Genomic DNA, 15573 nt, shown 5'->3' with positions numbered 1-15573 from the left:
GATCAAAAGAAATCAACTGATAAAATTTGGTGCCAACGAATCCATTGACACCTGGTGTCAACGGATCCTGACTCATATATATATATATATATATATATATATATATATATATTATTGAACTTTTGGACTGAATAGTCTTCTAGATAAAAAAAAAAAAGAGAACTTTAAGAAACTTTGTACTCAACTGTTCTTTGTTTAACAATTGATGAAAATCTTTGTATTTATTTGTACTCAACTGTTCTTTGTTTAACAATTGATGAAAATCTTTGTATTTAAAATGTCATTTTACAATAACCTTTGTATTTATGGGGTGTAGCCGTGTAGGAAAATTTTATGAGAGTTTCTTTTTTCACTTGGTTCAAATTATGAAATCCAAAATGTTGTAGGGTGTTTATACCGTGTTTTTACACATTCGGATTCATTGATATGAAATAAAGTAGGACGCGCGAGAAGCCATTATGATTGAAAACGAAAATTTGAAATTTTCTTTTGTTATATAGTAGGTATACTTTCCGGTAAAAATTAATGTATAGAGAGGAACTGGCTACATAATATCCTTGTGATATCAACTCAATAATGTAGGCGTCTAATTGGAAGAGAGGAACTGCTGGCTCATTAATATCTTTTGTGATACCAACACCTTGATAATGAGCTAGTTCCTCTCTTCGAATTAGACACTACATTGAGTATATTGCAAAACTAGGTGATAGTCCTTCAAATCTCTTGTGATGATGCATCAACCATTACCATGTCTATCCTTAACCTTACTAGGTCATGCTATAGGAGTGTCCTTTATCAAGATATAGTTTTTTTTTTCTTTGCTTTGTTTTTCTTTTGTTTTTTTTTTTCTTCTCTCATCTAACCAAAAAAACAGAGCGAGTATTTCAAAATAAACTTTTGGTCTAGACTGGTGTGGTGGGCATAAGGGGAAGCCAAACTAGCCCTGAGATGCGAATATTTGTCACTGAGCCACTACATAGGCCAAGGGATGCCATGATAGTAACTTAAGCATGTGAAATCTTTTTATTAAATGCTTAATTTAGCACGTAAAAAAAGAAGAATATGCATTAGTATAATAAAACCCATTTACGTTAAACATAAACATAAATCATATCAATCTTTTTATTATAATAAATCTTTTTAGTATAATAGACCCATTTTTATCCCAAACATAATTCATATCAATCGATAGTGTAAATCTCTTTTACATCAATAATCAATCATATATAAAAGTTGAATTATAAAAGTGTTTTACGTTAAACATATCTTACTTAAAAGTCACAAAATAAGTGTTTTACTTTTACACAGACAGCATATCAAAATTATTCTCTTTTATCGTGTATCTAATAGATGCTACTTGTTTATACCATTTGTGGATAATTTGTTTTAGCATTTGTAACCAAAAAAAATGTTTTAGCATTTTTCAACCATGTTATGTGATTTTTTATATAATTATTTTTATTGAGAAATTTATATAATTATTTTTATTTAGTATCGTTATCAATTTCTTAGCATTTTTTTAAAGAAATTTCTTGGCATTTTTGAAGTGTTTCTCCTTCGGCTCAATATATTTCTTTGCACTGTAGTTAAGTTCACTATGATACCTAATTGATTTGGTCCACCCAAACTTTAATACCTAATGGTGTCAATGGAGGAGATAAGATCAAGTGGAAAGAAAGAAGAAAAATGAGGAAAAGAAAAGCAGATATGATGGAAAGGAAGCAAGATGTGAATGAGAAAGTGAAAGTGAAAGTGAGAAAATGATGATGATGATTAAGTGGTCTTCAAAAAAAAATAATGATTAACTATTAACTTTTAAGAGAAAGTTGCTAGGCACGTTTTATTTTGGCTTAATATATCCCCAGGTCCCTTAACTTATTTTTTCTTCTCACTTCAATCCCTTAACTATTAAATGTGTCAATTTGGTCCTTAAAAACACAAAAATTCATCGATTTGGTCCAATTTTATTAATTTTAAATTTGTAAAAAAGAAGACCGTTGGATCAAGGAAGTTCATCATATCTTACCGTGTGCCACCAACACCTAAGTATCTGAAATTTAATTTTTAAAAATAATATAAATCAATTTATATTAATTTAGAAATAAAAAAATCTAAAAAATTTTAAAATTAATTTTCAAAAATAAAAAAATTCTAAAAAATTGGAAAATTAATTTTCAAAAATAAAAAAAAAATTCTAAAAAATTTGAAAAAAATTATGATAATTTATTTTAAATCATTTTTAAAATTATGATAATTTATTTTAATAGATTTTCGAAATAAAAAATTAAAATTTTTCATGATTAAAATTCTGATGATTAAAATTCATCATTCTTCAATCATCATCTTCAACACCAAGTTCCTCCTTTACCAAAAATTCATCAAATCCATATCTCACTACACAACAACAAAAATCCCAAGATCCAGTAACATAATTCCTTCCAATATCAAGCTTCTTCCTCCAACCATACCCAGATTCTCATATGCAAACCTAGTAACATAAACCCCTCAAAATAGAAAGAATCAAACTTTAAAAAAACCCAAAATCAAACCGAAAAGATTCGACAGGTTCATAACCACTGCCATAACCACCACCACCACCTCTACCACCATAACCACCTCCGCAATCTAAAGCAATAAATCCAGTTTTTTACTCAAACCAATTTTTCTCAAATTGATTCAACACAAACAGAAGAAGAAAAACAAGCAAGAATTGATTCAAGGCAATCGAAATTTATCCCAAATTGATTCAACACATCACAAAAGCTTTATGGAATTGTTTGTCAACGAACAAAAACAACAAAAAAACCAGAAAATTAAAGAAATATGAACAACACAAGCGCACGACAACGACCACTTCGACTTGATATGAAAAGAGATCAGAAATCGAATATGATATAGGCATACTTGATTGCAGCGGCAACTGAAGATCACAAGGCGGATCCAGATAATAAAACGAGAGGGATTTGGGTGGATTTCGATCTGAATTTCGACCATGCCGTTTTCCAGAATTTTGTTTTCCAGAAATTCAATTTGAAGAAAATGAATTGATGAATGATTGAATGGAACATCAAAGAAGAAGAAGAGGAGGAAGGAAAAGGAGAGATCTGAGAAGAAGAAGAATAAGAAGGAGGAGGAACGGCAAACATGTAGAAGGATTTGATGTTTTTAATACATTAACCATAAATGTTTTTCATATTTTTAGAATTTTTTTTATTTTTGAAAATTAATTTTCCAATTTTTTAGATTTTTTTTATTTTTGAAAATTAATTTTCCAATTTATTCAAATTTTTTAGAATTTTTTTATTTTTGAAAATTAATTTTAAAATTTTTTAGATTTTTTTATTTCTAAATTAATATAAACGTATTTATATTATTTTTAAAAATTAAATTTCAGATACTTAGGTGTTGGTGGTACACGGTAAGATATGATGAACTTCCTTGATCCAACGGTCTTCTTTTTTACGGATTTAAAATTAATAAAATTGGACCAAATCGATGAATTTTTCGTTTTTTAAGGACCAAATTGACACATTTAATAGTTAAGGGACTGAAGTGAGAAGAAAAAATAAGTTAAGGGACCTGGGGATGTATTAAGCCTTTTATTTTCTACTATAAATATTATATTTACAATGATTAAGTGTTAACTTTTAGTATGTGGAACATGCGTCGTTGTTTCCTTCTTACGGTATCCGTATATTAATTTAGAGAAATGATATTTGAATTCCATTTTATGATAAATTTTGTGTCAACCTTCTCTTTCATACTTGTTAAGAGTCCCACATCGGATAGATGGTCTGACAATGTGTTTATAAGTGGGGGTAATCTTCACTCACAAGCCGATTTTGTGGGGTTTTGTTAGGCTCAACCACGATTTCTAAGTTGGTAACAAAGCCTCTCTAAGATCCATTGGGCCACCTGCTATCAGGTTTCCGCTATCGGGTCACCCACCATTTATGTCAACGAACCAAGCCCAGTAGTGTTGATCGTGAGGGGGTGTGTTAAGAGTCCCAAATCGGATAGGAGATTGCCTGAGAATGTGTTTATAAGTGGGGCAATTCTCACCTCACAAGTCGGTTTTGTGGGGTTGTGTTAGACCCAACCACGATTTCTAAGAATACTCACATTATTCTTTACTTTATCTCCCTATTGCTTTGATTTTCCAGCAAATACCTACTTTTTCTTTGTAAATTATGGTTGTCATATAAGTTGTCAATCAAATGGTTGTCAAATAACACTCCTCATTAATTTATGGGTTAACTAGTGCTCTTTTGATACAAAAAAAAAAAAAAATTTATACTGGAAGAAAAATTGATTATACATATTGCAAGATATTTTTATTATATTTGATTCCTTATTATAATTGCCGCAAAGTATTGTTTAATGAATCAAAATATGTACTTATGCATTTTATTACTTAGATAAATGTTTGAATGTAGGTCTATAAATTCTAACTCAACTGAAAAAATACCAAAGTTATTAGGCCGTATGTCTTGATGGAGGTTCGAACCTCAGCTCATTCGATTTTCAGTTTGACATTTCATTTAACTAGAAAAATAAATGTTTGATGTGTATTTCTAAGACAAAATTTCATATTAAAGATTTCTTAAACAATATAAGATCACTTATTAGTCTAACCTCTTACTTTACCTTCATTTAACACTCCCAAGAACTTTTCTTTCAAAGCCCAAGACATAGATTTTTATCAAATAAGGAAGTTCTTTTCTAAAGTGCTACTTGAATTGATGAAGACCTTAGGACTCTCTAATTTGGTTTTCTGCATAACTTGTGTTTGGATAATTTCATTTGTTACCTATGGTCTACAATATTAATTTGTCTCCCTTTCTTTTTCATAAAGCAATTCATTCATTCATAGATCATCTCAGAAGACCTTTGCTTTCATCCACTGGCTTATGCAGCAGCAAATATTTGAAGTGATTGAAGTTTAATACTTCAGGTAATATTAACTAACAAATTCCATACTATGAACTTTTTCTTTTGCTCCCTTATTAATTACTTATAATATGATTCATCATCGTTTTTCAATTGAATAACCTAGGTCTCACTTTTTTTCCCATGTTCCACTCACATAATATACTGCTTCCACCATCAAAATCCATTAATTTACACATTATTTCATAAATAATGATTTTTGGGTTATATAGTCTTTACCACTTGTAATTTGAGCGAATTTCGGCTTACACATGTAATGTATATTTTTTAGATGTCAACCCTGTAATTTGAAGATTCTTCTCTTTTAGACTTCCATGACATCAAATTTCAAAACTTAAGTTACTTTCGCTCCTGTAATTTGAGGAAATTTTCGTCTACCTTGCCGTATCATCTATTTTGTATGGTTAAACTTCACGAACTTCTAAAAGCATGGAATCTTTAAATTTAGTCGGAGGTTTAAAAGCAAAGAATCTCTAAAAGCAAAGAAACTTTTAATGAGCAACAAGCACAAACTAAGTCCTTTCAGTTATTCACCAAACCTGAATGTATTTATAGTTTCAATTATTTTGCATGAATCTTCTTAGTCACTCCTTCCAATTTGGTTCTTTGAAAATTCATTTCTTTATCATCGCTTTGAAGGAAGAGTTTTGCACAAGATAAGATTATTATTCATCTCTCTGGAGAGGTGTGAGTTATCTCACGGTACCGTTCTGCTATGGAACCCATGGCTTCTACAAGCAGCAACTCCCCGTCAAGACAAATATGTAAATACGATGTGTTTCTTAGTTTCCGAGGCCCCGACACAAGAAACACTTTCATTGATCATCTATATCATCATCTCATCAAAAAAGGTATTTTCGTCTTCAAGGACGATCAGACTCTCCACAAAGGAGAATCCATTTCGCCGCAGATTCTACAAGCAATTCGAGATTCAAGGGTTTCCATAGTTGTCTTCTCAAGAACATATGCAGCCTCATCATGGTGTTTGGATGAAATGGCTGCTATTGCGGAATGTCGCAAACAATTGAAACAAACTGTTATCCCTGTTTTCTACGACGTCGATCCGTCTCATGTTCGAAAGCATGTCGGAGTTTTTGAGGATGATTACAATTCACAGACCAAGAAGTTAAAATATGACCCAGACAAGGTTAATCAATGGCAGGAAGCTATGACGGAATTGAGCAACTTGGTTGGATTTGATGTTAGAGATAAGTAAGTAAAAATAAAACACTATTCTCTTAGCTTTTTTATTCATTCTTTACGATGATAATATGTGATGTTCTGTTAACTTTTTTTGTGGTCATATCATATTCATGCTTGTGCTCCTCCAGCTACTAAACTAATCATCCATGCATGTGGCACTAACACTTTACGTAAGCGTTTTTTTTTTAAGGAACTTATACATAAGCGCTTATCATGATAAAGTATTTATGCTATAATATGCTCCAATTAAGATGTTTATCCAAACAGGGTCATATTCGATCACTTCCATTTTCCTAGATTATCACTTCCCAAATTATTACTGGTGTTCAGTAGGATTTTAAATATTGGTCTTGATAACAATTATTGTTAATATAATGGTTATTGTCGCGATAACATGTTTAAGTTGCATTGTGATCTTTGGTATTTCATAGAATTGCGATCAAATGTGGCATATGGGACTTCAATCATTGTTCATTGTGATTTCGGTAACATTAAAAACCGTTATATCACAGTCTAGATCGAAGTTTTACCTTATTTAAAGGGAAATGTTAATCAGTGCCCTCAGGGTTCACCTTAAGTTTTTATGAAAATTTGTGTAATCAATGCATTGAAAATTAAAATATTTGACTTTCTTAAGGAATAATTCCTTATTTTAGAATTCTTAAAGAGTGCCCTGGGGGAACTCGTTAGCAAGACCGTTATTTTAAACCCGGTAGTCATTATCGGTGTGTGTTAGTGCTTCATAGTTGGTCATCATACTAACTTTCATTGTCCAACTTCAATTTTTCTTAAAACCCAACATGTTACAGACAATAAATTAATTTATCCCATAATTTAGTTTAGTGTTCTTGTTTTTCCACTTTCAGGCCAGAGTTTACAGAGATTGAAAAAATTGTTCGAGCAGTAATAAAAACATTGGATCATAAATTCTCAGGGTTTGCCAATGATCTTGTTGGATTGCAACCTCACGTAGAAGAATTAGAGAAGCTTCTAAAATTGAGCGCAGATGATGATGACTTTCGAGTTCTGGGAATTTGGGGGATGGGCGGAGTAGGAAAGACAACTCATGCTACTGTTTTGTATGACAGAGTCTCTTATCAGTTTGATGCCTGTTGTTTTATTAATAACACAAGCAAAATTTATACAGATGGTGGCATTGTTGCTGTGCAAAAACAAATTCTTCATCAAGCTCTAGATGAAAGAAATCTAGATTCATATGATACTTCTGAAATAGCTGGGTTTATGATAAATAGGCTTCATAGTGGCATTAAGGTCCTTCTAGTTCTTGACAACGTTGATCAATTAGAGCAATTGCAGGAATTGGCTATAAATCCTAAATTGCTTTGTCGAGGTAGTAGAATTATCATAACCACAAGGGACGAGCATATTCTAAGAGTATATGGGGCAGATATAGAAAATTTTCCAAAAATAAATAATTTCTCAATATACAAAGTTCCATTGTTGAATAGTAATGATGCCTATGAACTTTTTCGTAGAAAAGCCTTCCAAGGTGAAGAACAAAGCAGCAATTGTGCTGAGTTGATTCAAGAAGTACTAAAATATACTCAACATCTTCCATTAGCAATTAGAGTAGTTGGATCTTTCTTGTGTACCCGTGATGCTACTCAGTGGAGAGATGCTTTGGATAGATTGAAGAAGAACCCTGATAGTAAAATTATGGATGTGCTTCAGATGAGCGTTGATGGACTACAACATGAGGAGAAGGAAATATTTCTGCACATTGCTTGTTTCTTTAAAGGGGAGAGGGAAGTTTATGTAAAGCGAATTCTAGATGCTTGTGGATTACACCCTCACATTGGAATTCAGAGAATCCTGGAGAAATCACTCATTACCATTAATAACCAGGAGATTCATATGCATGATATGTTACAAAAATTGGGAAAGAAAATAGTTCGGCACCAATTTCCCGATGATCCGGGATCGTGGAGTAGATTATGGCAATACCATGATTTCTATCAAGTCTTGATGACAGAAACGGTAACAAATTATGTTTCCAACATTAGAGGGTGCAATTTATGCTTTTTGTGTGGGGTTATCGTGGGGAGTTGATAATAATCATTGATTATTTCATGATGCTATGTTCTCTTTCTATTTTTAGGTATTTTTTAGGTTTAAGTGACTGTTTTTCTCATTAAAGATACACCAATTTCAGCTTTAAATCATATCAAACAAATATTGTTGGTTTATATCCTTCAGCATTGGAAAAGTTTGTTTTTGTTCATCATTAGTTAGTTTCTTTTCCTTTCTTTTTATCTATCATTAGTTTAGTTTTAGTCTATGCTATTTGTCCATAGTGGAATTCATTCTGGATATGTTACAGGTTATTCTGTAAACATTATGTTACAATTCATGGTTAGCAACTCCCTTCGTCCAAACTCGTTGGTTAGGTTTTCTATGAGGATTCGACAAAAAAAAAAAAAAAGAAGGTTTTCTAAGGTAAGTTAATATAGTGGCCCATCAGTTAACAAGGATGGCTACATCAATGTCTAGTCATCAAGTCTTTGATCTTATGCCTTCGTTTATTGTTCAAGAAGTTGTTAATGATATGAATTAAAACATAATGTTACAATTCCAAGGTGGTAGTCAAGCGAGATGAGTAAATTTAAACACAGTTTGACTCCACGATTTTCTTCTTATTTCCATTAAAAGTTTTGATATTCTAATATAGGATATATGGGTAGTTTATTGTTTCTAACATAGTTAGTTTAAGCAATTTGATTTTTTTCCTATATATTATGCTAGCTTATGCTTATTCTATTGTTTTCCCAGGGAACAAATAATGTCAAAGCTATAGTTCTGGATCAAAAGGAAAATTTCTCCAAATGCATGGTTGAAGGATTGTCAAATATGAGGAACCTTGGACTTCTCATATTGCAGCCTAACAATTTTTCAGGAAATCTCAATTTTCTTTCCAACAACCTGCGATTTCTTTTGTGGCATGGATACCCTTTTACTTCTTTGCCATCAAGTTTTGAGCCATATTATCTTGTAGAATTGAATATGCCTGATAGTAGCATTCAACGATTGTGGGAAGGTCGCAAGGTACTTTAATAGTTCTTTTCCATTTGTAAATTGTTTTAAAGAAATAATGGCATACTAGTAATTGAATAATTTAGAATTAAATAACTTGCATTACACAAAAAACCAAATACAACACACAAAAGAAAAAATATATCAAAAATAGGAAACGATATCAATGATATTAAATAGGGAAAATAACTCTAATTAAGACTAATCAATACTTCCTCCCAAGTTGGAGCATAAATGTCATGCATTGAACTTGTCACTTTACTAATCATTCAACTTACATATAAAATCAAGGCATAAAATATTAGAAATTGCACTTGGTGCAGAGAAGCTCTTTGAGCTATGTTTTTTCTATTTTTTTGATAAATCCTATGTTTACACAATGAATACCAGTCTATTTATAAACTGTGCTTAATTCCTAGAGGCGACTGACACTTGTCAGTCATAGTCTAACTGTAATGACACGTATCAGTGAGTTATTATAGGAGGTTAGGTTATGTTGTGAACCATTACAACAAGAGACACTATGGAGTGTGCTAAGTACTATATGAGCTCTAGCTGAATTGTTCCTTTAATCCTGCCCCACAAGCTTGACTGAGTGTGAGAATTGATAGGCATCAGCCACGGTTATCTTGGATCTCAACTCTTCAAACCTTGAGGGTTGTAAGTCTTTGGTCATGATGTCTGCATACTGTAGCTGACCAGGAACATATCTGCTCGCTTTTGTAAGACCTTTTATCTGACAAAAAATAGGTTCAATTCTATGTGTTCTGTGCGGGCGTGGAGAACAGGATTGCGATCAAGGGCTATTGTACTCATGTTGCCACAAAGCATCTTAGGGGTTAAGAAGAGGACATCTAGCTTGATGAGAAGGGATTGAGCCCATAGAAGCTCAATGGTTGCAAGAGCTAGACTCCTGTACTTAGCCTTTGTGCTAGATCTGGATTACATGTTGCTATTTGGCCTACCAAGAGACCAAGTTTGCACTTAATTTTGAAAGTAAACCACAACAAATTAATAAAATTCAAATTTTAGCATGATATCTTTACTGATGGTTGCTATTTCACTTTACAGGATCTCCCTAATTTGAAAAGGATTGATTTGAGCAACTCCAAATATCTTATAGAGACTCCAAAGTTTTTTTGGACCCCGAAACTTGAGAGGCTAGATTTTACAGGATGCACAAACTTAACACAGGTCCATCCATCAATTGGACATCTTACACAACTTGTTTTCTTAAGTTTGCAAAACTGCAGAAATTTGGTCAACCTTGATTTGGGTAGTGTATCAAATTTATATTGTTTGAGAGTTCTACGTCTCTCTGGTTGCACAAAACTTGAAAAGACGCCAGATTTTACTGGGGCATCAAATCTTGAGTACCTTGACATGGATGGATGTACAAATTTATCCACAGTCCATGAGTCCATTGGGGTTATCAAAAAGCTTAAATTCTTGAGTTTAAGAGATTGCATAATTCTTGCTGCAATACCCAATAGCATTAATACCATGACTTCTCTTGTTACTCTAGATTTACGCGGCTGCTTGAAACTTAAAACTCTTCCCCTCGGACAGAATCTCAGTTCTTCTCATATGGAATCTTTAATTTTTCTTGATGTAAGCTTTTGCAATCTTCGTAAAGTACCTGATGCTATTGGAGAGCTAAGTTGTTTAGAAAGATTAAGTCTACAAGGAAACAAGTTTGATGTACTACCTCCTACTTTCCTTAATCTTGGAAGACTTTCATATTTGAACTTGGCTCATTGCCGTAAGCTTCGTACTTTTCCACATATACCTTCACTAAAAGATTTGTCTCTAGTGGGAAGTTATTTTAAATTTGTATCAGGATCTCGTGATCATAGGTCAGGATTATATGTTTTTGACTGCCCCAAAGTGAAGCTCTTCCTATCCAATACCGAAGACTATTTTAGCAAGTATATTTGTCAATGGTTGCAAAGACTTCTTGAGGTCAGTATTTTGCATAACATCCCTCTCTCTTTATGTTTGTAGGTTAGACTTGGACAATTTTTCTCTAGCTTTGATATTTGAATGTTTTTTCTGTGATATATCTTGTGCAATCAAAAAGATCTACAATGCAACATAATTAAACTTGTGTGCTTGAAACCGCAAGCCACTTGGCACTTTTTCCTGGTTAAAACTCTCCTGATCTGATTTACCTATGGTATTTTACTGTTGCCAGGATCCCCGATGCTTTCGGTGCGGTTTTGACTTTATTGTCCCTTGCCAACGTAAATATAATGATGATCCATTCATTCAATTTCATCCTATTCCAGATTGGTTCTATCACCAATTTGGTGGGCATTCAATAATAAGGATAGTACAGTCTAATGTGGATGACAACTGGATTGGCTTTTCCTTTTGTGTAGCATTTGAAGTAGACAACCATCTTGCAAACTCATGTTCATCACATGGATTATTGTCCTTGGCACTGCCACATCCTTTTTATCTTTCTTTTGAAAGTGAACACACGGAAGAACGCTTTGATATGCCTCTTAGTTTGGAACTAGAAAAAATTGATGGATCAAAACATCTTTGGATAATTTATATATCTCGAGAGCATTGTCATTTTGTTAAAACAGGAGCACATATCACCTTTAAAGCCTGCCCAGGTTTGATGATAAAGAAATGGGGACTGCGCATGCTAATCAAGAAAGCGGGTGCAGAAAAATTATCTCGCTATAGTGATAGCATTATGTTCTTCAATAATGAATTTGAAGAATCTGAAGTGCACCGTCTTATGTTTGATTATGTGGAAGAAAGTATCAGCAGGTCTGGACCTAAAATTCAGCTTCCCTACAATTGGTTGATTACTGAGGAAGAGGAAGTTGAGAATTCGGAAGCCAAGTCAAAAGAAATTGATCTTTCTAATCTAGGCCTTTAAATATGCCAAAACACCCAACATCTTCCTTGAGATTTGAGGTAATTATCTCACCTAGGCAGTGACACATTGTTAAGTATTAACTCATCACAACTGTTAATTAATCATTTATTTCTATAATCTGATATGAATTACTAGTATTGAATATCTAACTTTTGTTTACCAAGTTTATCCAAGAATTTCTCTTTAATTAATATATTTAGGCCTTTTTCATTATTGTTCAGTGTTGCCACTCCCTTCGTGAAGAAGTAATGTAGGATATCACGTTGCAGCATTGCTAACTTGGAAATCAAAGTTAACACAAGGGTTGGTGATCGCTGATTTGAAAGTCTTTGATTCGGATTGACATCGTAGCCTGTTTTATTTCTTGTTGTTTGTTTTAGCTTGTCTAATAGTACTAACAATGAGGTTAAGGTTCGTCATGAACCTGACCAGGTGAATGAAGACATGATAGGTACTGTTATTATATGTTTGTGGAGGATGGATGTTTTAATCAGTTGCAATTAATGACTTTTCTCAACTTCATAAGTCTGTGTTCACAGTATCAAGTTGGGCTGATTCAGAATGAGACCATGCTATAAGTTTTCTTCAAATTAGATGTTGTTGGTGAAGCAATTTGAGAGGCTGCTCAAGTTCATTCGTACAATCAGAGGTGCAGTGGGGACTAAGAGGGAATAATCTATTTCTGGAATCATGTTTTTATTGTCACAAAATTGAGATCACTTTGATTCTTTTATTGATGCTTCTACTACTTTGGAATTGGCCATTATAAGCTCGTTGTCAAATGTTTCTTGGCGTAATTCTATAGCTGCAATTGGTCGCTGCTTTTGTTTTCATTGTTGGCTAGTTTCCTTGTACAGTTGGTGAGCAGAGCAGCCTTTTCGTTTTTGGGTTCTTTTGCTGTTTTTTTATGTTGCCTTTTCATTGCAGAACATTTTCTTGTATTGTGTCACTCTCACTGAACTCAGATACATGCTGTACTTGTGTTCATTGTTTCATATTTTATACATTATTTTTCCTATATAAACTGAACACATGAAAGGTTGTTACATGCATTTGTAATTTTTTTTTCTTTAACATTTCATTGACTTGAAAGCATTTAAGGGTGGTGGTGTAACTTTGATGTGAAATTGAAGATCTATGTGTATATCATTGTGGACTATGTAATGTATAATACATTTTCATGGTGCTGCTAACTGGATGGCTTCAATATAGTATGTAGTATCAGAAATTCGAGCTAGAAATAACTTGTTAAGGTACTTTAAGTACGTGGTTACCAAGTTTGTCTACATGTAAGTGGATTATCTATATATACTTGTGTTGTGCTATCTACGTAGAGTTTTCTGAACAAAGGTCATAGAGGGACATGTGCTTTGTTTTTGTATTGTTGACAGAAATGTATGTATGACTTTCAATTTGGATAAGAATGAGTTTTGGTCAATGGAAGGAATTTAAGTAGTTTAATTTCGAAATTCTATAAGTTTATCAAATGAGGAAGTTCATTTCTAAAGTGCTCCTTGAATTGATGAAGACCCTAGGACTCTCTAATTTGGTTTTCTGCATAACTTGTGTTTGGTACTTCTATATCATAATTTCATTTGTTACCTATGGTCTAAAATTTTGATCTAGATATGTATTAATAGGTTAGAAACTGATTTGGGGCTTTGATCATAGAATTAGGAGTTAATTAGTGGAATGAATTGGAACGCTAGAGGAGTATTGAAAACGAGGTTCAAGAGTTTGGTTCCTAATGCTAACAAATTTCCCCAAAAATGCAACCATTAAGTTTTTTACCATAAAAAAATACTCTAGTTATTCACAATAAAAATATACTCTCTTTGGTTCCTATTATAAGTAAAAATTCACTATTTATTGAATAGCTTATGCATATGTTCTATATAATATACATCAGCTATTCAATGAATAAAAAAAAAAGATTTTTTTTATAATATTGATCAGAGGGAGTATTTTGAAATCGAAGGTTTTCTCCTTAAAATTGTAAGATAGTTTCAATCTAGTTATTCATTCCTTCAAAAAGATCTAGTCATTCACATTACTGATATGAAGGTGAGAAAAACACAAGAAGGGGGAGTTGAATTGTGTTTTGGAAAATTCTTCGTTTCTCCTAAAAACTGAACACACTGGTCAGAAGCTAAGTGGGACAGCTTCTGAAGTGGTAATCAGAATCTAAATGCAGCGGAATAAAACAGAGAGAGAGAAGAAGAACGACACAAAACAATTATACTGGTTCCTTCCACAATCCGGAAGTAGTCCAGTCCCCCTTGCACTTCCAAGGAGATTTCACTAAGAGTAATATCTGATTACAATTGCTCGAGCACACCTGCAAGAGACTTCCTTTGCTCAAGCACACTTTGCAAGAGTCTTCCTATGCTCAAGAACACAATCAAGAGACTTCCCTGCTCAAGCACAACTGCAAGAGACTTCTAACTAAACAAAATTACACAGAAAATTGTTTAAGGTTGAACACTTGATATACAATCAGAGGTGCTCACAATACAAATCAGATACAGACTCAATAACTTAAGAATTTCTAAAATGCAACTTTGAGACACAAAAATTCTAAGTGAATGCAGAACAATTTCAGCAGAGATTTGACACTTGTAATAATGTTGTGAGTCTTTCGTTCAGCATTACCAAATCTCTAAGTCTTCACTCCTTTATATAGAGGTGTGAAAGAGACGTTGTGAAATTGCCAGCACATCAAAGCGTCGTTGTTGAAGCTTGATCTTTCACCAATGATCTTTTGTCTGATTTGGTTGTTGTCCTATGAAGAACCAATTTGAAATCCATTCCTTATCCAAATGAACATCTATGCAGGCGAAGCCGTATTCTGGAGCTGTTTTCTTGTCTTGTAGCGTGGACACAAAACAGAGTAGTGGAGAAGGTGGTTGTACAGTTCGTACAAAAGTACAATGTCAACGCTTTTGTCCAAAATTGCAAGCACATGCCTTCAAACACCTTTGAAATGACCGTTGCAAAATTCCACTAATCTTTTGTTGTGTTTTCGAATCCAATAGACAGCTTTTGCAGTGATGATTCTTCAATCCTTGAATCTTTGCAAATCCAGTTGATCTTCAGCTTCTGGTGAAATGACTTCTGATAAGGCAGCTTCTGATGATGCAGCTTCTGATGATACAACTTCTGATAACGCAGCTTCTGATGATGTGGCTTCTGGACCTCTTGCCTTCAGGAGCACTATTCTTCAGAAGCACTTTACTAACTTCAGGAGCGGCTTTACTTCAGGAGCGCTTTTTCTCTTCAGGAGCGAGTTGCCTTCAGGAGCATTAAGCTTCAATTTTGTTGATTCCTTTTGCTCTTTATTTGCTCATTCAGAACCAATAAATGATGTAACTTTTTAATTATGGTCCTGTACACTTGAACAAATATTAGCTAGTCCAATTTACAATTTTTAATACCTTGTTATCATCAAAACTCTTTAAGGTTCATTGTTAAAC

At 33.2% G+C, this 15573-nt stretch overlaps 1 protein-coding gene across 3 annotated transcripts; it reads left to right on the top strand.

Annotated features, from left to right (window-relative positions):
- The first annotated feature begins 4640 nt into the window (after positions 1 to 4640).
- LOC146950040 (TMV resistance protein N-like) lies at positions 4641 to 13293 on the top strand. Of its 3 annotated transcripts, none has more exons than XM_085746004.1 (7): positions 4641 to 4954; positions 5594 to 6162; positions 7020 to 8151; positions 8944 to 9216; positions 10276 to 11166; positions 11399 to 12138; positions 12322 to 13293. In XM_085746004.1, the coding sequence occupies exons 2-6, from the start codon at positions 5666 to 5668 to the stop codon at positions 12098 to 12100; spliced, it is 3495 nt and encodes a 1164-aa protein (XP_085602130.1). In that variant the 5' UTR covers positions 4641 to 4954; positions 5594 to 5665; the 3' UTR covers positions 12101 to 12138; positions 12322 to 13293. The 3 variants fall into 3 exon arrangements, with proteins under 3 accessions (XP_085602130.1, XP_085602128.1, XP_085602129.1); XM_085746002.1 differs by having other exon boundaries at positions 5590 to 6162; XM_085746003.1 differs by having other exon boundaries at positions 5590 to 6162; positions 12301 to 13293.
- The last annotated feature ends 2280 nt before the right edge of the window (positions 13294 to 15573 follow it).

The sequence above is a fragment of the Medicago sativa genome, chromosome 2 (genome assembly GCF_051527215.1).
Source record: "Medicago sativa cultivar Bolivia chromosome 2, Bolivia_mono, whole genome shotgun sequence".
Classification (NCBI taxonomy): Eukaryota; Viridiplantae; Streptophyta; class Magnoliopsida; order Fabales; family Fabaceae; genus Medicago; species Medicago sativa.
The sequence above is the reverse complement of the archived record's forward strand: the minus strand, read 5'-3'. Positions and strand labels throughout refer to the sequence as shown.